Below are 23,928 nucleotides of genomic sequence, written 5' to 3'. Positions count from 1 at the left end.
GTACCCCCCCCCCCCACCCCCCCCTTGAATTTCTTCACATTTTATTGTGTTACAAAGTGGGATTAAAATGGATTTAATTATAATTTTTTGTCAATTATCTATACAAAATACTCTAATGTCAAAGTGGAAGAAATATTCTAACATTTTATAAAGATGAATGAAAAATAAAACACTAATATACCTTGATTAGACAAGTATTCACCCCCGAGTTAATACATGTTAGAAACACCTTTGGCAGCGATTACAGCTGTGAGTCTCTTGGGAAAGTCTCTAAGAGCTTATATTTGCCCGTTATTCTTTTCAAAATGATTCAAGCTCTGTCAAGGTGCTGGGGATCATGGCTAAATAGCAATTTTCAAGTAGATTTAAGTCAAAACGGCAACTTTGCCACTCAGGAACATTCACGGTCTTCTTGGTAAACAACTCCAGTATAGATTTGGCCTTGTGTTGTAGGTTATTGTCCTGCTGAAAGGTTAAATCCTCTCCCAGTGTCTGGTGTAAAGCAGACTGAAGCAGATTTTCCTCTAGGATTTTGCCTGTGCAAACATAAGGCTTTGCATGTATTCCAAAAAGTGTATTCCTTTGCCATGTTTTTTTGCAGTATTACCTAGTGACTTGTTGCATACAGGATGCACATTTTTGAATAGTTTCTTCCTGTATATTGGTGTTCTTTTTTTTAGTTGTAAACATTTGTAGAATTTTCATTTCACTTTGACATTATGGAGTATTTTGTGTAGTCAATGACCAAAAAAAAATCACAATTAAACTATTTCAATCCCACTTTGTAATGCAACAAAATGAAAAATGCTACTCTTTTTTCTACTTTCAGTTATTTGACATATTTTTGTGCATCAATAAATGTATCATTTCCATGATAACAAATTGCAAATTAATCTGTAATGGTAGATTTAAAAGAAAGAGGATCTATACCATCGTTTTTTGCAGTTTATTTTCAATTGTATAGATGGACCACTCTTTTTTGAAAGTACACATTTTTCCAGTTCTTTCATAAATACCTTGACATAGAAACTCTTATTTTCTACACTGCAGGGGGTACAAAGAACAATTTGCTGCCTATGCATCCTTATGTAATACAACATCTGTGTTTGAAATGATTATATTTGGCTAATGTACTACATATTTTACTTTCTCAACTCTATGGTTCTGGAACACTGATATCTACCATCCCACCTCTCACCTCTATGGTTCTGGAACACTGATATCTACCATTCCACCCCTCACATCTATGGTTCTGGAACACTGATATCTACCATCCCACCTCTCACCTCTATGGTTCTGGAACACTGATATGTACCATCCCACCTCTCACCTCTATGGTTCTGGAACACTGATATCTACCATTCCACCCCTCACCTCTATGGTTCTGGAACACTGATATCTACCATCCCACCTCTCACCTCTATGGTTCTGGAACACTGATATGTACCATCCCACCTCTCACCTCTATGGTTCTGGAACACTGATATCTACCATTCCACCCCTCACATCTATGGTTCTGGAACACTGATATCTACCATCCCACCCCTCACCTCTATGGCTCTGGAACACTGATATCTACCATCCCACCTCTCACCTCTATGGTTCTGGAACACTGATATCTACCATTCCACCTCTCACCTCTATGGTTCTGGAACACTGATATCTACCATTCCACCCCTCACCTCTATGGTTCTGGAACACTGATATCTACCATCCCACCCCTCACCTCTATGGTTCTGGAACACTGATATCTACCATCCCACACCTCACCTCTATCGTCTGTCTATAGTCCTCCATACTGCGGTCAGGCTGTCCCGCGGGGCTCAGAGCTCTCAGGCAGGTCTGAGTGAAACCCTGCAGGTCCGTACTCAGTCTCTCATAGCTCTCCAGCTTGGGCAGGAGACCCCGGAGCTCAGCCTCCCTCTCGGCCTGCTTGGCCTGTGCTGCGGCATAGCGCTGGTTCAGGCTCTCTAGTGACCCCTGGAGACCGGTGGCTGTGGAGGCGTCTGAGCTCTGGAGCAGTTTGGAGACAGAGTCACAGGTGGCCTCCACACTGCCCTGTCTGGATAACAGCTCCTGGCGTAGTTTCTGGAACAGAGGGGAAGTGGGTTAAAATAAGCTCATGTAACACAGCTGCAAAATGGACAGTGGAGGTTTGTAATAGATGTGAAGGCAAAAAAGTACAAATATCTCATAAACAGCAGCTGCAGGCTGTTCCATAGTAGACTCGCTGTATTTCTACTATGGTACCTGATTCTGTGTGAGGGCGTCCTGGACAGCCTGGGCGGTGGGTTGCATGGGCCCGGGGGTCAGCAGCAGGCCGTCCAGCCAGGCTAGCAGGCCCTTCAGCCCCTCCTGGATACTGACCGACTGGGCTACGGACGTCTGGAGCTGCTCAGCCCGCGCCGACACAGACTCAGACAGAGAGTTGAACCTCTTCTGCAGACCATCTGACACAGAGAGAGGAAGGGGGAGAGGAGAGCATGTCAGTGTGGTTACTTTTCTCCATTACGATATAGAATAATTTGTTTAGGTGGATGGATATAAAGACATCAACAGAGATGGGAGTATTAAGGATAGTAAAAGGTCATTACTGGAGATCCACTCTATGATCTATGAGGATATGGAGGAATAAGATATTAATTGATATAGGGAAGTGTATGAGATGTATAACAATATAGAGGGTTGATGAAAATGCCAGAACAATAGACATAGTTGTGAGCTAGTGTACCTGCAGTGTTGATGATCTCGACAGCTCTGAGAGTGGGGGACTCCTGTGTGTTGGCCAGCTCTCTGCCTGACCTCCTCACCTTCTCCAACTGGACTGACCGCTCAGCCATCTCATCCTGCAACAGCTGACCAGAAAACAGGGAGAGGGGGGAGAAATGTTGAGGTGCAGGGAATAGAAAACAACAGAGAGATAAGTGTTCTATCCTCTCTTCATAAAGAGTGAGATGCTGATAATGTCTCCGCTTTGTATATTCAGACTGTATAAAATAATTCCGTATATTTGCATACCCCATCTACCTGCGGTATTTCTATGCTGTCTCTCACCTGTACGGCCCGCAGTGTGTTCTGTAGTGTGTGTGTGTCTGTCTCTCCGCTGGGTCCGGCTATACTCTGGTTCTGTTCCTGGGTGCTGAGCCAGGTGTGGAGCGACACAGCCTCGTCCTGGTACTGCTGGCAGCGTTCCAACAGACCCGACAGACGCCCGCCCAGATCTGACGACTGGAGAGGGAAGACGGGGGGACAGGGGGGAAGACGGGGGGAGTGTGAGTACGCATAGATCTATAAAGATGAGCGGGACACTTTCTCTAACATGAAAGTAGAGCAATGTCGAATATCTCTACAGCCCACTTATGCTTATTGCTGTAATATTATTGATTGTTAGATATTGTAGCTATATAGAAATATAAAAAATAATGATTAAGGCTTAGGGACCTTCACTTAACTGACTATAGCGCGTCTTTCAACACAATTCCTGCCATTTTGGAAATACCCCTAGTATGCATTGGTACACAAAGTACAGTAGTAATGAAGAATACAATCCCCCTCCTCTATATGAGACCCACCTTGGTGTGCAGAGTGGTGTAGCGGTGGTTGGCGTCCTGTAGCTTGTCTGTGACCAGCTGTTTGGTCTCCTCCAGGGCTGGGTCAGACCCACCTACCTTCTCCAGAGCCCCCTGGACAGAGTCCAGCACCTTGTGACCAGAGATGGACACAAAGCGCAAGTCTGCCTTGTGGCAGATCACATCCTCCGCCAGCTGGAAGACAACAGGTTTCAGGTCAGTTTGATACAGTCAAGAATGTGTTCAGTTCCAAAGTTTGAAACAGTAAACTTAGCATCTTGAGTATCATGATTGTGTGTATACAGCTGACAATAGGAGTGAATATTGCTACCAACTGCCAACATAAACCCTAAACTATTCTTATAGTAAGCCTATATGCTTACATCTCGCTAATGTAAATCATCTCTCTATGGCTATGCAATGTAGCTTTTCTCTAACCCACACTAGTATAGGAAAAGCCAAAAAACAACATACCTTCTTGTGCTCTTCCAGTCTCCCCTTCAGGCCCTGTGCGTCCGTCTCTCCTTCCCCCAGGGAACATAGCTCCCCCTCACTCTGTTCCAGCCAGGTCCCCAGGCCTCCGTGCTCCTGGAGGAACTTGGCCAGCTCGTCCTTAAGGGCCTCCGAGCGCCTCAGCCTCTCCTGGCAAGCCTGCAGCTTCTCCTGGTGTTGGGTCTGGAGCTGGTCTAGCTGGTCCCGCAGACGGCGTTTCTCCTCGGCTGGCACGGCCGAGTCAGGCTGGTCCAGGAGGGAGTGAGCATTCTGGGACACCTGCATCAGCTGGGCCTGCTGGGCCTGGAGCTGCTGGAGCTCCGCCTGTAGAGGGGTCAAAGATCAAAGGTCGTATAGGGTCACAGTGAGCATTAGTGAGGGTTCATCTCAATAGTCTTAACAGGGTTCGTACAGACAGCGGCAAGTCAAATTCAAGGACTTTCAAGTACTTTTTCTAGCACTGATATTTATTTTCAAGGACTATCACATTTGTAATAGTTCATATTATTCAATTGTTGCTAGTCGCCACCAGATGGCAGTATATCGCCACAACCTCATGAAAACAAAAGTAACTTCGTATTCATCACTATCTTACAAGTTTTACTCAATAATACTTTGTTTCATTACTTATTTACTATATACATGAGTGGTAAGTCAGTACTGATGATTTTGTAATTTGAGTAGTGATGTGCAGAGTTTTGGGACATGCCTACTGGTGAGGCGGGTAGGCTGTGTGCGCTAAACGGCACGTGAACGGTCACCATGACGGCAGGAGCACGGCTGTGGAATATCACAGGGCGCCCCGTGAATGAGGCGATTGGCGAAAAAGCTCTGGAGGTTGTTGCAGAGAAAAAGTCACAATGTTGAACCGGCGCCAGCGCAGGATGCAGCGTTGAGTCTTTCCCCCTTCATGTCGCTCTTCAGGGCCAATTCAGTCATGTTCGCAATGCCAAAGTCTGACGCATTTTTTGTATCTTACCTGGTGTGGATTGGTTGGGTCCAGTGATGTAGTGGTAAAAAAAAGTGGGTAAACTGTACTGAACAAAAATATAAAAAACACAACATGTAAAGTGTTGGTCCCATGTTTCATGAGCTGAAATAAAAGATCCCAGAAATGTTCCATGTACACAAAAGGCAGGATTGAATCCACATTTGCCCGGCATTTTAGCTATGGATATGACATTTGGCGGTGCATATTAAGTCAGTTCTGTACCTGCCTGGCTGAGTGGCAGTGTGGATGGAATGAGCAAGCTCGCCTGGCAACCGCAGCGCGAAACACGTGAGGAAATTAATTCACAAGACCAATACATTTTTTTTTCTAAATATATTTTATCAATATCTGTTCTCCTCTCGTTAAACTTAAAGTACTTTTCCAAGTACCAACTTGAGAAAATGTCAGATTTTCAAGGTATTCCAGTACTTGAATTTCAGAGTGTCAAATTCATGTACTTTAAGCACCTTGTCTTAACTGGAAAGGAGATTAGGAGAGGAAGCCACCTTAGTTTATTGGGAAGCACGCTGACTATCATTCAAAAACCTGTTCCAAGCACCTAAAAAGGAAATTTTAGAGCCCTTTTCTGCAGTATTACGTTTCATTCTAAACACATTTAATTGTCTACCACAACAATAAGAACTAAATGACTTTCGTGAATAAACAAGGAGCAAGGAGAATGTCTGACCTGGAGCATGTCACTGTGTGATTGTAGACCTCCCTCTGGCGATGTGGAGGAGGATGAGGAGAGGTGGTCAGTAACAGTCATGCCAGCCCCTCTCTTCCCAGGCTGGTTGAGTGAGGAGAGCTCCTCTAGCAGCGAGTCCATCTGGCCCCGAGTCTCCTGCAGCTCCTCTACTGCCTTTGCCTATGGGGGAAGAAAATAGAGAGGAAACGTTAGAACATGCCATTGCCATACTGTAGCTATTTCCATAGTATTTCTTCAGTAATCAAAACAGTATCCATAAAGATACAAATTAAACAAATAGTTTAAACCCTTACCCTCTGTGTGTTCTGATGGACGGTGGTGCTGATGGCCGTGTCCAGCTGGGCCAGGGAGGAGTGGGCCGTGTCGGTCAGTGCACTGTACTGCTCCTTCATACGGGACAGTGCCCCCTGGAGGTTGGCCCTCTCCTCTGGACTCAGGCTGTCACCGTGCTCCGCCAGGAACTCCTCCACCGAGCGGATGGTCTCCGCCACGCCCTCGCCTCTGGTCAGCAGGTCCTTCTGTACTTCCTGGGGGGGAGGGAGAGGGAGGGATGGAGAGGGTCAGATATAGAGGGGTTACAGGTAGTGTAGCATATTTCTCTGGAGCAGAGAATACAAAATTGCATGTGAAGAGAAAGGAGAATACGGTAAGACGCCCCGACAGTTTTAATGTAGTCTAGTACCTATAACTGTGGATCCTCAAAGAGACCTAGCATGATTGAAACCTGGCTACATTAGAAGTCCGGGAGCAACTAAACAACATGTGGGTATCTCCTTTCATGAGACATGGATGTGAAAATCTGAACGTTTCTCACCTTTAGCTCTCTCTGTTTCTGCTGCAGCACATTCACGTCACCTGACTCTGCTCCCGCTCTTTGATTGGCCAGCATGCTGGCAGCTCCAGCCAACCACATCGTAAGGCCTTCCAATTTTTGTGAGCACTCTGCCTTCTGCTGCTGCACCACCTGAGAGCCATGGATGAAGGTCGAAAGAGAGATGGAAGGAGAAATGCAAGCAAAAAGAAAGTGTGAGAAAAGTAATATTGCCTGTTTTGCTAATAAACAGAGGTCAGTCCATAACGTCGAATCAGACCCCTATTGTCGTTTTCCACTCAGTTGAGCAGAAAACCAGATATTTTTACACTTCTCTTCACCACCCATTCACACTTCCGTTAAGTGCACACTTCCTTGTTTCTAAACCCTTTTAATGTAATCTGTGCACACTTTGCCAGATTTTGACCAGGATGTGTCCAGAATTCACACAGACAGACAGACAGACAGACAGACAGACAGATATAGAAATAGCATCATCATCAAGAGGTCAGTCAAGCCAAAACAACAATACACAAAGAAAATCAAACAAATAGTGTCCTCATTTGCAATTTTTTCCTTCCTCCCCACATCGTACAATAGGGGAGAGGAGGACAAAAGGAAAGCATTCAAGCCACAGCAAGGCTTCTCTGATTTAAATCTCTCTAGCCTTTTCCGTGGAGGCAGAAGCGTATTTCCTTCTGTGGCAATCTGGAAGAGCAAGGCAGACATGTTAATTCACACAAGTGTTATACAGGGACACATGCAGAGGACAAAACACGTTTGGCATAGAAGCCTGTGGTGCGAGTATCAGTCACAATAGCAGCAGCGGTTGATTGCCAAGCTGATGTAAATTATAAACCTCATTTAGACATGGGTGGTTGTGATACTGAGTTTGTAAATATGGTAAATAAGACAATTATTTTTTAAGTTAGAACAGTATATTTGCCTTGATGGACATGATTAGTAATATGTATATGGGTTTGCCAGTTACAAAACATATGTGATAAAAAGTGAGAATTTAAACAGTGATAGCATGACCACAAAAGTTATGGTAAAGTATGTTATTACTGATGATTGAATGTATGTGAGTATTTTAAACGTGCATTCGACCACTCCAATGGGACTGTGCAACATAGCCAGCGGTTTGCAAACCTCTCTCTCCCTTGCACTCTGTCTCTCTCTTTCTCTCTCCTTCTCCTCCTCTTCTTTCTCTTTGTGTCTGCGCTGCCTCTCCTCCTCCCTCTCTCTCTGGGCGGCGAGGGCGTCGGTCTTGGCGTGGGCTTGGCCAGCGGCTCGGTGGAAGCCCCTCTGGAGCTGTTGTAGCTGCCCCAGGAGGTGCCTGCTCTGTTCGGGAGCCAGGTCCTGAGCCCGCTCCGAGATGAACACCTGGATGTCAAAGGCCACCGCGTTGACGTCATTGGAGCGGGCCGAGAGAGACGACTGCAACTCCTGAGGGAGAAAGAAGAAAGTAGAGATGATGAACTGAGGAATAGCTGGACATGAAGCAAAGTGTAGGCTGAATCCGAACAAGGTCAATAATTGGACACTTGAAAGTGCACAAGAAGAGGGTACAATATAAAACTTGAAGTATGGGGTGAGTGTGCTAACCTTGCACAGCTGGAGCTGTTGTGTGAGCTGAGCAGGAGTCTCGCCCTGGGTTTGCCCATCCATTCCTGTAATTTGTGCCTCAGTCTCCTTCAGCCAGGAAAGAAGATCCTCTACTCGCCCACCAAGTGACTTCTGTTCTCCAGTCAATGCCTCCTGAGAGAGAGAAACAAACAGCACTGATTAGCAAAGGGTGACAATAGTGGATTAAACACCAAAAACACACAGATCTCATATATCAATCCACTATACCAGAGGTACTCAACTCTTACCCTAAGAGGTCTGGAGCCTGCTGGTTTTCTGTTCTACCTGATAATTAATTGCACACACCTGGTGTCCCAGGTCTAAATAAGTCCTTGATTAGAGGGGAACAAAGAAAAAATGCAGTGGAACTGGCTTCGAGGTCCAGAGTTGAGTTTGAGGGCACTATACCATTCTATGTACCATTACCTTATGTGCCTCTCTGTGTGCGCGCAGCCCCTGCAGGATGTTTTCAGAAACCCCTCTGGCAGCCTTGTAACCTCGAGCTAAGCTTCGCCCATCCTTCTCCAAGGCCAATAGTAGCTGAGGAGGGACTTCCTGTGGGCGGGGCTCCAGCAGCTGCCCAGCAGCATCCACTTCCTTGTTGACCTGGGGTTCTAAATCCCGAAGTTCTAGATCCAAGGTCTGAGATAATAGAAAGTTTAGTCAAATTTGAAACCTAAGATTTCAATTGTGGTAACATCATAGATCATAAATTTTCAACAGGTACAAATCTCTTACATCTGTTTGTTTGATAATGTCATCAAGGGCAATGAGGCTGCGACCAATCGACTGTTGCTGCTGCTGCTTGACACGAACCTCGATGTGTCTCACCATAGAGAGAAGAGCCACAATTTGCTGGTCACGTTCCAGGCATTCCTGGCGGAGCAATGAGGACTGATGGAAAGGGAATGTCAGATAAGGATCAGTCTGAATGGCATTTTTCCAATAAACAAAAAAATAGACATTTGACAGCTTATTATTGGGTTACACAATACAGATCAAGTATGACCAAGTAGAGAATTTGCTTTTCACCTCCTAAATCGATTGCTTACCTTTCCCTTCTTAGCTGGGCTCTTCTCTTTCCTTATCTCCAATTCTTTGATTTCTCCATCCTCCTTCCAGCTGTCAGTTGTATCAGATTCGGGTACCTCTGTTGTATCAGATTCAACAATCTTATCAGACTGTGGGGTCTCGTCAGACCAGGACTGTCCTGATTCTGTGGACTCAAGGTACTTTTCCTCTTTAGACTCTGTTTCAGTGGGACTGTTAAGTTTCTGCTCCTGCTGTTGTTCTTGCTGCGGTTTCATTTTCTTCTTCTTCTTTTTGCCAGTGGTTTTAGCCGGCTGGGTAGCAGGTGCCACAGAGGCCTCCTCAGGTGTACAAATTCTTAGTTGTTCAATGTCCTTGCCAAGTGGATCAGTTTGTTTGCTCAGAGACCTGTCTTCCTCAGTATCTTTCACCAGAGGTGCATCAGCTTCCTCTGTGTGCTTAGCAGTCTGGGTACCTGGAGCCACAGAGGCCTTGACCAGATGGGCGCCAGACATGGATACAAGGGCTTCAGGAGAGGCATCCACAATGTCAATAACACGATGGGTGTCTGGGTGGACATCTTTCTCAGGTGTACCTATCCTAAATTGTTCAATTTTCTTGCCATGTGGATCAGTTTCTCTCCCCAAAGAAATGTCCTCCTTAATTTTCTCCTCAAGATGTGTATCGATTTGGTATGGTGCAGTGGTGTGGGTTGATCTTTGTTGATTGGTGTCAACTCCACTAGGACTCTTGGTAAAGGCAGCCATTTTGTTAGTCTCACCACCACTTGCCACCCTTGTTACATCACTGTCTGATTGACTGTCTTGCTGCTTCTCAATCTTTTGCTCATCCCCGGAGACTGAGCTGTCTACATCAGCCTGTGTCGATATCACTTCAGAATCTGCTCTATTGTGGATGGATGGTTTCTCCTCTGTCGCAGGTTCAACTTTTTCTACCACTTTATACATCTTAGACTTCTTGTTCTTCTTATTCTTCTTTCCCGGCTTGGTCTCTTTAAGCTGGTCTGTTTGAGATGTCCCCTCCTTCTCTCCTTCTTCAATCTTCTCCCCTTTCTCTTCTATTGTAGACTGGTCTGATATAACTTTCTCCTTTTTCTCTCCTTCTTTAGCCTGGTATGGCAGAGCTTTTCTCACTTCCTCTGCTGCTACAGTTATTGTAGAATGGTCAGGCAGAACTTTCTCTCTTTCTCCTTCTTCCTTCTTGTCAATTCCCTTACCCTCCCTTTCTTCTGGTGAAACCTCAGGAGGACTCCCCACAGTCTTAACTTCCTCTACAGATGTCACCAAACTCTCTTTCTTCCCCACTACCTGACGCAGTGCCACTAGCCCCTCTGCAGCTTGCTTCTCACTAACACCACGTCCAAACACCTTCCTCTGAATACTCTCTTTTGCCTTCAGTAAAAGGGCCTCTTTATCATTGGCTGCTGGGGTGGTTTTTGGAGTGAATTCCACCTCTTTCCTATCCTTATGCTCCTGCTGTCCAGTCTGTTGAGAAACTGTCTCCACCCCATCTGTATCACTCTTTTCCACAATCTGCTCCACCTCCCACTTTTGCTCATCCTTAGAAACTCGATCATGGATGGATGATCTCTCCTCTGTCGCAGGTTCAAACTTTTCTGCTCCTGTGGGTATCTTAGACTTTTTGTCTAAGCTTTCGAGAACAGCCTTCGTTACTGTCACTTCAGAATCTGCTTGATCATGGATGGATGGTATCTCCTCTGTCACAGGTTCAACCTTCTCTGATGCTATAGATATCTTAGACGTTTTGTTCTTCTCTACCGGTCTTTGATCCACGAAGACCTTGTACTCTGTACCCTCTCTCTCTACCTCAAGAGCATCTTCTATGGCTCCTGGTGGAACTGTAGAACCTAGCCTTACTTTGCCAATATCCTTTGGATGGCCAAACCTCTCTACAGTCTGTACCTTGGCACCTTTGAGTGCAGACTGAACATCTTGCACAAGTGACTCCTCTTTCTCCTGTGGGGTAACATAACCTCTAGTGAACTCAACACCCTTATCCTTACCCTTATGACCGTTACCCTCTGATTGTGCATTCTGGTCTTTGTTTTCCGTTTTCTGTATATCAGCTTTTTCTGAGGGTCTTTGCTCAATATCAACCTCCTTCCCTCTTCCTTTCTTTTTATTCTTCCTCTTCTTTGTGCTCTTACCTTCGGCCTCCCTAGAAGGGGGTGATGCATGTCCAAGATCATCACTCTCTCTGGCCTCAATCTTTGTATCCCTCTCAACATCCATTCTACCTTGCTCCACCACTCTCTCAGTACTGTCTTCTACCACATTTGTCTTCCCTTCATCTCTCTCAACTAGGGTAGACATGTCTATGTTGCCCTCTTGATCCCTACATGCTCTGCCAATGGCCACTGTCGAATCCATCTGTGGTTCTTTGCCCATAGCAGACTGCCCCTGCTGCATGATTGAACTACTTTCACCAACTGATCTAGACACATTTTTGTTACCCTTTTCTGGTGGTCTAACAGTAACATCTTGCGGAGTCTCCATCTCCTGAAGGGCCTGCTGAAGCCTTTTCTCTGCATTGATTGCAAACTGAGCCAACAAATTGACTGACTGGTTTGACTCAATTTCCAATGACTTCCCGGCTATTGAGACCTGTTCCTCTTCCATCTCTTCTTCAATGTGAACAGAGCCATGGTGTTGCAGAGCTCCTGACTGCTTGAATGTTCCGGCTTCTAGAGTCTTCACAATGTCCTCTGTGATCAAAGGGTACCCCTTTTCTGACTCTTTTGGATGTGGGGATGGAGAAATCACTTCAGAGCTTTCAATAATTATTTTGGTTTGGCTGTCTGGACTGGATATTGATAATGTGACTGCAGGACTATAGGTCCCACTTGAAGAGGCAACGGGTGTTGAACTATCCTCATCGTCACATTCTATTTCCATGGAGCCCAGGTTGTCCTGGAGCTCTGCAGCCATTTCTCTGGATATAAGCCCATATTTGACAGCTTTCTTCAGGCTAGAGACTCTCTGCCCAGTGGAAGGGTCAAGCAAGCCCCCTTTCAGAACCTGGTTGGTGGCAATGAGCCTGGCCATATGTTCTCCCACCAGTCCTTTCTTAGAGGCTTTAGGCAGAGGGAGCCTAGCTCCATTGGAAATATCAATAATCCCTCCAGTGTCTGCCTGGCTTTGCAACATTCTGAGTGCTGGGACTGGATCAACTTGTTGAGATGCAATTGCTTTAGCTAGGTTCAGGATTTCACCTGTTTGCTTATCCTGGATTCCCTTGAAAGGCTTCACTTCCAAGAAGCGCTTTCCACTCTTAATGTCAATCTTGCCTTGGTTTACAAGGTCTGAGTAAGGCACAATTTGGGCACTTTGTGGATCCAAAACACCTTCTGTTACACCTGGAGAAACCATTGCTTTCTTGGCAATGCTCTCATCGAGCAGACCATCGGAGACAGCCTCTGTCAATGTAAGTCTACACTTTAAATCAGGGTCCAAAATGGCACCTGTGGATGCCTGGAGGAGGGCAGCATCTGGGTTTGAAGAGAGGGATACCTCCCCCTGACATGCTCTCTCTAACTCCCCCAGTTCTGGGGCTATTGCACGGTCTACCAGACCTCGCTGCAAAGCATCAGCAACTAACAGTCTAACTCCAGAGTTGTGGTGCACGATGCCGCCCTCTGCCACTTGCTGGGACAAGGCTTGATAGACTTCCTCCTGCCCAATCAAACCTCTTTCAAGGGCCTGCTTTAGGGGAACAGGTGACTTCGTTTTGGGATCTACAACCCCCTTCATTTGCAGCTGCAATGTTGCTTTGGTCAGAGATGCATCTGGGTCTGAGCCTTTTCCACGGTATGACTTCTCCAACGCAACTAGCTTCTCTCTTTGGTCCTCCTCTATCAGCCCAAGGTTGGCTGCCAGGGTAACAGACACTTTTTTGTCTCTTCGCAGGTCAACCACTCCCCCTGAGACCACCTGGGCCTCCAGGAGCCGAGCAGCCGTTTTGGAGTCTATCAGGCCTGCCTGAGCAGCATCCTTCAGGGTACAAATCTTCCCCTTCTCTACATCCACTACCCCTGCCAGGGTCTTCTCTGATTTCAGCACACTCCACATCAGGTCTTCGTCAAGCAGACCCTCCTGCATCACATCCTCCATGCTCAGGGATTCGCATGCACTGACATCCAGGAAACCTCCGAAAAGACCTGCCTTGGCCATCAGCTTGACTGCAGTGTGTCCAGGGAGGACCCCCTGAACCACGGCTTCATCTGGGAGAAGCCGCTGCCCTCCTTCAGTCAGTAGACCCCCTTGCTGAAGCTCTGAGGCCAACCTTTCCAGCTCAACATCCTCCTCACTCTTCACCGCTGCTGCCTCTAAACTCCTAACCTGGGGTTGGGCCTTCTCTGTGACCCGCTGAGCATCCTTCTTTGCATACTTAACTCCAACACTCACAAGCACACTATCCTTTTCATTTGTCTCTGATGGTGGGATATCAGGTTCTTTGAAGGATTGGGTTGGCATCAGAGTCTCTGTCTTTATTGGTGTTGAGTATATTTCTGAGGCTTCTACAAGTGTACTGTCAATGTCTTCCACGAGTGAGTCCTTCTCCTTTGTCTTTCTGTGACCACTCTCTCTTGCTCCCTCTGTTTCTATCTCTACCAGCCTCTCTTCATATGAGTCTGTAATTAATTGCTTTTCCGGTAGTTCAGCTGAGGGCTGGGCACTTTCAAAATGAACCATTTCATCCTTTTCACCTTTTACTTCTCTATGTACACCTCCATCTACCTTCTCACTTATTCTCATGGTTGACTCAACGTCTACCTGTCCTATCTCATTTTTTCCAGTTTGCTTAGCCTGCAATATGTCAGGTGTACCATCCCATCCTTGACTATCAGCTTCTTCTAACATCTTTCTGGAATTAATATATTTTTCAGACAAGCTGAATATTGCACTCTTTTCTTGGACCTCTCCAATTTCCCTTGTCTGCTGATTATGCGCCAAACTTACATCTGGCACCACTTCCATAAACTCCTGTCTTTCTGAAGTCAAACACAACCCTTCCTCAACCACTCTGGGTACAGGATCCACATTGATCAGACCAGCAGCAGCCTTGACAAGTTCCACCAACTCAGGCTCAAGCAACACAAAGCGCTGGCCAGAATGGGCATCCACATAGCTGTGGGTCATTAAATGTATAAGCAGGCGGTGATGTGCCTGCTCCTCAGGGGCCATTTCCTCCAGGAATGAGGGGTCACTGGTGAGCCCTGGGGAAGAGGCAGGGGATGAGGAGGGAGGAGGGGATGAGCCAGTGGAGCCCCAGCTTAGGCGATTCAGTTTAGGGGAGCCTGACAGGTTCATATTGTGTAGCACATCTGGGATCTGAATCTCCTTCAGAATCTCAGCCACTTTGGGTTCAAGGACCTCCTTAGCCTGATTCAGGGACACAACCTTGGGGGTTTCAGGAAGGTAGAGGGCACCTATTGTGTGGCGTTGTCTCAGGATGTTCCGAGCCAGCTCTCCTGAGATTACGCCTTGTTGTAGAGCCTCAGCAATGGGCAGCAGCTCCCCTGACTCAGGCCAGAGCATCCCCATAAAAGCCCAGAGGGACTCGAGCACCACCAGGGCCAGACGAGGAGAGAGTAGGTCCCTCTGGATGGCTTCGTCCACCCCTAGGCGATCCCCAGTTACAGGGTCTAGTATCCCACCACTCTGCAGCTGGCGGGTCAGCATTGCACAGGCCAGGTCCTGGTCCATCAGATTGTGACGCACAGCCTCATTCACAGTCAGACGATGCCCAGAACGGGGGTCAGCGATGCCACCAGCAAACAGCTGGGCCTCCAGTAATCTCACTGTAACTTGCCTGTCAATCAGTCCCTCTTGGACGGCACGGAAGATCCCGACCTTCCTGCCAGATCGGAGACAGACTGTGCCTCCTGGCTGCTGTTTCACTGGCAGCAGATGCAAGCCGGTGTCATCGCTGAGGATGCAGCGCTGCTGCAGTTCGTCCAGATTCAGTTTCTCGGCTGTGTTGGGGTCAATGAGCTCCCGTCGATTGACCCGTGACCCGAGCTTGGTGTAGACCCTTGGGGTCAGCAGGCCCATCTCTCCAGCACTATTCAATGTTAGTCTACCTCCTCCTAACTCCCTCAGGCCTCCTGTGTTTATTTGCAGCTCCAGGATACGCAGCCCCACCTCCTCTCTGATAAGGCCCTCCTCCATGGCTGCAGCCACTGGGAGGAGCTGGCCCTCCAGTTGTTCTGTCTGGTCGACAAGATGCAAGGCACTCTCCAGCTCTGATAGGGATTGGCTGATGTGACTATCAATCAGGCCACAGTTGAGGCCCTCTTCCAGTGATAGGCTCACAGGGGAGTCAGGCTGAAACAGCCCACCCATGGTGAGCTGGGCCTCCAATAAGACATGGCAGGTGTCCTTGTCTATGAGGCCACGCCGTGCAGCTTGGAAGACTGGGACGGTTTCCATGGTGCCCAGGTCAATAACTCCGCCAATGGCAGCTTGGCTCTGTGAAGATAAAGAAACAAAGAAAGAAAGTGAATATCTGAACTTCCTTCTACCTACACACTTTGCTTAACAGTCTGATGAGTACTTTGCTGAGGAACCCATAGCCCATAAGTATCCAGCAAGAAAAAAGAACCCTTCACCCAAGAGCCATAATAATTACTTCAAAATAATTTTGGTGATAAAAGTATATTTTTTTCAATAGATACAATATGATTGGATATAGTATGACATTTTTTTTTTTTTTGTATCCCCACATTATTTATCTTTCGTCATGGCACAAGAACACTTACCTCTGTTCTACAAAGCACTAAGCATGCTACATAGCGAACAGAAATGCAGAAAACCAATATGATACGAAACCTCCATAAGGGAGGTAAAGAAAACAGCAAGAGAGAAAGACAGATCAAAGAAAATAAGATATAGCTAGAAAAGGCAGTTCAGATCAGAAGCAACGGTAAGAGAGAAAGCGAGCACTACTTACCGTACGGGGCTGGCCCGTGATGCACACATTAACGGGCCGAGGGCTCGGCAGATTGAGGAGCGACAGGTGAGAAGCTTGGTATTAGGATTCTGCATGCCACACTCCATCTACCCGAGGTGCTGCCTGGATGGCCCTGACTCACTTGATTGACACTCACTATTTCAACAGACTCACTATACTATAGACGCCATAGGCTTTGGACCATTCACTATACTATAGACGCCATAGGCTTTGGACCATTCACTATACTATAGACGCCATAGGCTTTGGACCATTCACTAGCTAAGGCTGAGAGGCATTAGTTACTTCTGACTACGGTTCATTGGCTCGTTACAAATGGCCTCGCTCAAATCTAACTTAAATTGACTCCACAATGGACTTATCTCACTGATTCTTTGCTCACTCGCTAAGTAACAGACGACATAGACTAGCTCAACTTAAACATAGATAATAGGATTCTGTATCATACTAGAGTCCCTTAACTATAGTCCCTCTTATGCTTTGCTCAGAGCTGGATGTCCTTGATTCTCTTCTGGCAGCTGTTAGTGATTTTGAAGCAAAATGCTGATTATTTCACACATTAATGCATTAGACAGCACAAACATATACACACACGCTCACAGACACACTGTGATCTGGACACATCATGCTCAAATGGTGAAGTGGGGGTTTGCGTAGCTGGCCTCTGGTGCTCACACTACACCAACACTGGCAGTTAGACATTATTTTCTGGCAAGTGATTTGATGCAACGTGTGTAAATTTGTCTTGAGAATATAGAACTACCCATAAAACCACACAGTATTCATAGAAAACACACTCGTGGGTGGGGATTACGTGCACACACCAACACACTCATAATCACTCTCATACAGTATATCACTGATACACTCGGTACATCACGGTACCGGCTCACACACGCATACAATCACATTTGGACTGATGTATATGGGGGGACATGACAGTGTGTGGCTGGATTTCGACTATGTGAACGAGTATGTGCATGTGTTTATGAAGAGTATGTATGTGCTTTTGTAGGTTTATAGATGAAACATAAGGTAGTCTACCGAACGTGTGTAGGGACAGTAAATGACCATTGTAATTTAGTGTCACTCCTATTGACTACAAATGAGTGCTCAGAAGTAATGTGGAGCATATGGAGGGGTGACTGTGAATATGCTCTAACATGGGTGACTATGAAGGCAGACTTTGATGGCCCACCTCCTATGAACAGCTATTATAGCTAAATGGTAGCATGACTTCTTCGGCTCTACAACTACTATACCAATTGGGGGCCATAGATTAGCCGTTAAGCAGATGTGTTTGATGACGATGGTGATGGCAAGGATGATGGGTGACATGACTGCAGGCAGGTTGCTGGTGCAAGTGAGGGGGAACTCACTCCATGCAATTACACAAAATGTCTGTTAAACCAAACCAAGTCCATGAGTCAACAACATTCCGTATGGGGGATGATGGTGATGATGATGGGTGTCAAAAAATGCACACATGGTGACGGGCAATACACAACATGCGACACACTCTCGCTCACACACAAACACGCTCAGCTCGTGAGCATATTCCATTTCAGAACCTCAAATTCACAATAGGCAGACAGACATTGTCAGTGAGCAACACACTTGAACAGCAATGTTGTAAGCTCGCATTGGCAACTCGCAAGTGAGTTTATGGCTTTAGCCGCAACCTCCCTTCTACTCCCTCTTCCCTTGCTTTCCTGGTCACCCTACCTCCTTCCCTCCCTCCGCCCATCCCTCCATCCTCTCTACCTTTCTCTGCTCCTCTTTGGCCTGCTGTTGCACCAGCTGTTGCAGTTGGGCGGTGGAACTGTCACACAGCTGGCTGTAGGTGGCAGTCAGCTCATCCAGCTGGGAGGTCACCTGGGCACGTTCCTCTGGGGACAACCTAGAGGACAAGCATTTCTGTCCGTTTGAACTTGTGTGTGTGTGTGTGTGTGTGTGTGTGTGTGTGGTGGGGCTTGCCGCATGCATGTGGTGTGTGGATATAGGTGAGATGTTACTGAGTGTACTATGCAGTATTTGTGTGTTTATACAGTGGTATTCATGTGTGTATGAGAAATATGAACTTACTTGCTGGCCTGTTTAGACATCAGGAAGACTTGGGTGTTCCTGATAACCTTAGCCACCTCCTCCTTCTTAGCCGCTAACTGCTCACTGACAGCCTATGAACACAACACAAATGAAAATTTAATTTTAAAAAAACACTGGTATATTTATTTTATAGGCTAAGAGAGTGTGAACAGAACAGTGGATGCATAACATTTTATTACATAATATACTAAATGCATTTCATATTTCTGTACCTCCTGCGCTGCGATGGATGACTCGGCGGAGGGGTCCTCTGCTCGGCCCTGGAGGCCCTTGACCCAGCCCAGCAGCTCTGACACCTGGCCTACCCTCTGCTGCCTCTCCTCCTCCACCTCTTTCTGCGGGGGGGACATGTCACCATGATAGACACTGATTGGCGGTATAGACAATAAATCTGACAAACATAGAGGAAGGTTGAAGAAACCACAACAGAGAGAGAATGAAAAAGAAAACTGAAAAAGAGCGAGGCATACCTCTTCTTCCTCTAGTCTTCTCAGTGCGTCACTGATGTACTTGACGTGCTGCGTCGTCAAGGTAACCAGGGCTGTGTAGCATGTGCGCAAGTCCATGAACTGGAATGGCAAACAAATATTTTGGCTTTACACAATGACATTGACACATATTTCTATAAATACATTAGCCACATTGTGACGCTCGCCTCCATCTCTCCTTACCTCCTGTGTGATGGCGTCTGATGAAGAATGCATCCTCCTCCTCTTCACAGTAGATTTCTGGGTCGACTCCACAAAGGCTTTGAACGTCATCAGCTGCAGCTCGTAGTCCTGACGGACACAGATATGGATACGTGTAACTTATTTACATCAAACAGAAAATTACTATTTTTGTTGTTGTATTGGTATGGGACATTTAGTGTGGAAATTGGGTATCCAGTACACCTTGTAGCCCACCTCAATTTAAAATGTATGACACCTGGCATGAATAATCATATTTTGAGACATCAAATCACATTTTATTTGTCAGAACAAATAAACAGGTGTAGACTAACAGTGAAATGCTTACTCTGGGTCCTTTTCCAATCATCCAAAAACATATCTTTACATTACAATGACAAAGTGATGTTGTACTGTACCTTGACAGAGGTGCAGTACTGTTTTGAGAGCGTTTGGCATTCGTCCAGTTTGGTCTGGTTCTTTTCGATCTCGGCTACTAATGCCTGAGAAGAGAATCAGGTCGAAGAGAATAGATGTTATTTACAGAAGTCACTCAACCACAGTCAGATCTTCCATTAATTTCAATCACTCTCCTCAATAGCCTATTTAAACAAATCTATCACTCATCTATTTTTTCAATGAACCTTTCTCTGTGGCTGGGTCAATATCTATCTACTGTGTAGTCTTTCTCTCACTCTCGGTCTTTCAGTCTCTTTCTAGCCGCCGTCCTGTCTCTTTCTAGCCGCCGTCCTGTCTCTTTCAAGCCGCCGTCCTGTCTCTTTCTAGCCGCCGTCCTGTCTCTTTCTAGCCGCCGTCCTGTCTCTTTCTAGCCGCCGTCCTGTCTCTTTCTAGCCGCCGTCCTGTCTCTTTCTAGCCGCCGTCCTGTCTCTTTCTAGCCGCCGTCCTGTCTCTTTCTAGCCGCCGTCCTGTCTCTTTCTAGCCGCCGTCCTGTCTCTTTTCTAGCCGCCGTCCTGTCTCTTTCTAGCCGCCGTCCTGTCTCTTTCTAGCCGCCGTCCTGTCTCTTTCTAGCCGCCGTCCCTGTCTCTTTCTAGCCGCCGTCCTGTCTCTTTCTATCCGCCGTCCTGTCTCTTTCTAGCCGCCGTCCTGTCTCTTTCTAGCCGCCGTCCTGTCTCTTTCTAGCCACCGTCCTGTCTCTTTCTATCCGCCGTCCTGTCTCTTTCTAGCCGCCGTCCTGTCTCTTTCTAGCCGCCGTCCTGTCTCTTTCTAGCCGCCGTCCTGTCTCTTTCTAGCCGCCGTCCTGTCTCTTTCTAGCCGCCGTTCTGTCTCTTTATGTCTTTCTATCTGTTGTTCTGTCTCTGGATCGGTCTTTCCGTCTCCATCCATCCCTCTCACCGTTTGTTGTGCTAGTTGTTCAGACAGGACTTTGCTGTCAGTCTTTCCAGGCTGGCTGTTCTCCTGTCTCTCAGTGGTCTCCTCTATCCAGTGGATCAGAGCAAAGTGACCATCTCTGTACTGCTGCAGGACCGAGCCCAGGGCTTCTAGCTCCCCTCGCCTGGAACACAAGGAGGAAAAACACTAACACATCACACACCATTCAATAAAGTACCCAATCAGTGATATGGGTCTATGCTCTTCTCTATTTCACATTTGACCAGTACAGTGGTTTTCAAAACCTGTCCCCATCTCAAGGATATACTGTATTCATTTAAGCATAAACCTACAGTACAAATACTGAGTAAGGATTAAGCTTCACTTAAGACTTATACAAATATCTGACTAACTTTGATTCCATCCATCCAACTATCCATCCAGCCATCCATCCATCCACCACTCACCGTGTGTCCATCTGTCTCTTGACTCCGGCCCACCTCTCGGTGAGCTGGGTGGCTCTCTCCTGGTAGCGCTCCAACTCCGGGCTGCGGTCTGTGTGGAGCTTGTTCAGCTGAGTCCCTGCCTCCTGGGCCTTCTGTACCTCTGACTGCAGGGAGCTAAACACCCCTTCCTGGTCCTCAAGCTCCAACTGCCACTTCTGGAGGGAATGGGAGATGCAGAGAATCAGTAGACAGACACACTCCTATCATTAACAAACATCTTAATATTGGTCCATGCAATGTCTTTGTGGGCATTAATATGTTTTTCATCTGTTTGTACTACCCAGTATCTGAATTAGTCAGATATTAATAGATAGTTTAGTCTCAATGTATCTGCCAGTCTCTTACCCCCAGTTGTTCCCGTAGGGCCTGGATGGCGTTGGTGTCTGCAGGGACGATGTCCTCCTCACTCAGCCTGCTCTCGTACCTCTTCACCTGGCTCTCTACAGCCTGCAAGCTATGCATCAGCACGTCTACTGTCTTCAGCCTGAGAGAAAAGGGGAAGCACGTGATACTTAGTCAAGTATATTGGTTAAGAGAGAGTATTTTGATTGTGTGAGTGTGTGTGTTCGTGCGGCCAACCCACTTGTGAAGGTAGACAGAGGAGAGGTTGTGTAGTCTGTCGATCTTCTCCACAGCCAGGTTGAGTTCAGAGCGCAACATGGGAACACTGGAGGAGGTGGGCTTCTCCTCAAAGAAACTCACACAGCGCCGCGACACCTCACCAAGACTGGTCCGCAGACCATCCAGGTCCGACTGCAGCTTCTGACACCGGGAATAAGGGTTAGTATTGATTTGTATATTCATTATACAGCATTAAGTTGAAACATGAAAATAAATGAAAGCAACTGAATAAAGTTAGTGATGGTCCCCTTTTCATTGGTAGATGAATAAGAGGGTTAGGACTCTGGTGACCAGCAGATGGGGCTGTGGCGCAATTCTGACCTCATGCTCTGCAATTTGAACAGAATTATTGACGCTGTCGCCCGATAGGTTGCTAGGGGGCAGAGTCTGAATGCCACGCATCAGCCTTTGCTCAGCCTCCTCCAGACGCAGTTTAATGTTCTGGAGCTCTGACAGGTAGGACCGAGACACAGACTCATCCTTCTCCACTAGAGAGAGACAAATACACAGACAGAGAGACAGAGAGACAGAGAGACAGAGAGAGAGACAGAGAGAGAGACAGAGAGAGAGACAGAGAGAGAGACAGAGAGAGAGAGAGAGAGACAGAGAGAGACAGAGAGAGAGAGAGAGAGAGAGAGAGAGAGAGAGAGAGAGAGAGAGAGAGAGAGGGGTGGTGGTGGAAAGAGGGGGAGAGTAGATGAAAAGAGAGAGGAGGGGGTGGAGAATGGGGGAGAGTAAATGGAGACAGAGGGGAGCGGGAGTGGGGAGATAAGACAAGAGATTTAATTTAATTTCAATCCCACTTAATTGGGTCAATGCACCATGACAAAACCCATTCATTAGAATCCCCAATGTTGCCCTCATGCCCCAAATGTGGATGAAGCCAAGACTCGAGTAAGTGAGGGGATGCACTCTGTCAAATCTACCTGTCCCCATGCAAAACAGACACACAATTGTCGTCTTTTCAGTGAACTATTTAATTTCACTATCAATAATTTGGATGAATCTCAATACTACCAAGCAAGTAAAGGTAAGTAAGTATGTGAGCAAAGTAAGCCAAACCCCCCACTGCCACCCAATTCTCCACCCTTTCCCCTGAAATGTGCACTACCCCTTGTGCATTTAAAACCAAAGGATTTGTGTACGCATGGCCTCCAATACCAATCCTCTGCTTTAAATCCAAGTACGGGAGTGAACAAGTGCACACTTCGGGGAAAAGGGTGGAGAATTGGGACTGAGACACCGTATCTGTCCATCTACCTGTCTCCATGTTGACCAGCAGGTCCTGGCAATGCTCCTGGGCGGTGTGGGCGTCTCGCTCCAGCTCGCGTCTCTCAGTGGGGGTGAAGAGGGCGCTCTCTTTGCTGTCAGAGAGGAAGTCAGCCAGGTGGGCCTCCAAGTGGTCCAGAGCCTGGTCCCTCTCCACAGGGGGCTGAGAACGCACCTGAGGGGTTAGGGAGAGAGAGGTGTATGTCAGCTAAATTTAAGAGTAGTGATTGATTTTATATGCCAGTCAAAAAAGCATGTATACACACAGTATATAGATTTTAAAAACGTGACAGGGATAGCACAATAAAGTCTGATACTTATTTCCATTGTGGTCCCTAAAGTGCATGGTGCGAAAACATGGATGTTGATATGTGTATTAATTAACATGCATTAAGACGTTATTCATAGGTAATAAGCCATGAAGTTGATATGAACACATTAGCAGATGGAGTGGAAAGAGGAGGATATACAGTATGACAACAGAGGGACATTACACCATAAAGATATCAGCTTGAGAGAGAGAGAGAGAAATATGAAAGAGAAAGAAAGAGAAAGATTGAAATAGAGGGTGAGAGAGGGAGAAAGGGAGAGAAAGATATGCTTGGATGAAACTATACTGAACCAAAATATAAACACAACATGAAAGAACTTCATTGATTTTAAAGAGTTATAGTTCATATGAGGAAATCAGTCAATTGAAATAAATTCATTAGGCCCTAATCTATGGATTTCACATGACTGGAAATACAGATATGCAGCTGTTGGTCACAGATCCCTTTAAAAAATGGACCTCACAATGGGCCTCAGGATCTCGTCACGGTATTTTTGTGCAATTGTGTTCGTTGTCTGTAGCTTATGCCTGCCCATACCATAACCCCACCGCCACCATGGGGCACTCTCTTCACAACATTGACTTCAGCAAACCGCTCGCCCACACAACGCCATACACGTGGTCTGTGGTTGTGAGGCCGGTTGGACGTACAGCCAAATTGTCTAAAACAGCACTGGAGGCGGCTTATGGTAGAGAAATGAACATTCCATTTTCTGCTCCCTCCAAACTTGAGACATCTGTGGCATTGTGTTGTGTGACAAAACTGCACATTTTAGAATGGCCTTTTATTGTCCCCAGCACAAGTTGCAACTGTGTAATGATGCTGTTTAAATAGATTATTGATATGCCACACC

At 46.6% G+C, this 23,928-nt stretch overlaps 1 protein-coding gene across 14 annotated transcripts in view; it reads right to left on the bottom strand.

Moving 5' to 3' along the window:
• LOC121586404 (microtubule-actin cross-linking factor 1-like) overlaps positions 1 to 23,928 on the bottom strand; it is a 268,894-nt gene that overhangs the window by 81,312 nt on the left and 163,654 nt on the right. For 13 of the 14 annotated variants that reach the window (XM_045226332.1, XM_045226336.1, XM_045226335.1 and 10 more), the window contains 26 exons: positions 22,735 to 22,918; positions 21,796 to 21,962; positions 21,437 to 21,615; positions 21,199 to 21,337; positions 20,815 to 21,008; positions 20,372 to 20,531; positions 19,438 to 19,521; positions 19,022 to 19,129; positions 18,821 to 18,919; positions 18,563 to 18,685; positions 18,330 to 18,421; positions 18,009 to 18,144; positions 9,254 to 15,742; positions 8,940 to 9,095; positions 8,628 to 8,843; positions 8,181 to 8,333; positions 7,725 to 8,021; positions 6,576 to 6,725; positions 6,055 to 6,288; positions 5,741 to 5,920; positions 4,044 to 4,385; positions 3,573 to 3,764; positions 3,055 to 3,228; positions 2,732 to 2,855; positions 2,251 to 2,450; positions 1,771 to 2,088 (listed from right to left, as the gene is read on the bottom strand). In XM_045226332.1, coding sequence (XP_045082267.1) covers positions 1,771 to 2,088; positions 2,251 to 2,450; positions 2,732 to 2,855; positions 3,055 to 3,228; positions 3,573 to 3,764; positions 4,044 to 4,385; positions 5,741 to 5,920; positions 6,055 to 6,288; positions 6,576 to 6,725; positions 7,725 to 8,021; positions 8,181 to 8,333; positions 8,628 to 8,843; positions 8,940 to 9,095; positions 9,254 to 15,742; positions 18,009 to 18,144; positions 18,330 to 18,421; positions 18,563 to 18,685; positions 18,821 to 18,919; positions 19,022 to 19,129; positions 19,438 to 19,521; positions 20,372 to 20,531; positions 20,815 to 21,008; positions 21,199 to 21,337; positions 21,437 to 21,615; positions 21,796 to 21,962; positions 22,735 to 22,918 — 10,890 coding nt within the window. The remainder of the gene's footprint in view (positions 1 to 1,770; positions 2,089 to 2,250; positions 2,451 to 2,731; positions 2,856 to 3,054; positions 3,229 to 3,572; positions 3,765 to 4,043; positions 4,386 to 5,740; positions 5,921 to 6,054; positions 6,289 to 6,575; positions 6,726 to 7,724; positions 8,022 to 8,180; positions 8,334 to 8,627; positions 8,844 to 8,939; positions 9,096 to 9,253; positions 15,743 to 18,008; positions 18,145 to 18,329; positions 18,422 to 18,562; positions 18,686 to 18,820; positions 18,920 to 19,021; positions 19,130 to 19,437; positions 19,522 to 20,371; positions 20,532 to 20,814; positions 21,009 to 21,198; positions 21,338 to 21,436; positions 21,616 to 21,795; positions 21,963 to 22,734; positions 22,919 to 23,928) is intronic. The other variant, XM_045226341.1, reaches the window with a different exon arrangement.

This window comes from Coregonus clupeaformis, chromosome 17 (assembly GCF_020615455.1).
Source record: "Coregonus clupeaformis isolate EN_2021a chromosome 17, ASM2061545v1, whole genome shotgun sequence".
Lineage (NCBI taxonomy): Eukaryota > Metazoa > Chordata > Actinopteri > Salmoniformes > Salmonidae > Coregonus > Coregonus clupeaformis.
This window is presented reverse-complemented; position numbering and strand designations above follow the sequence as displayed.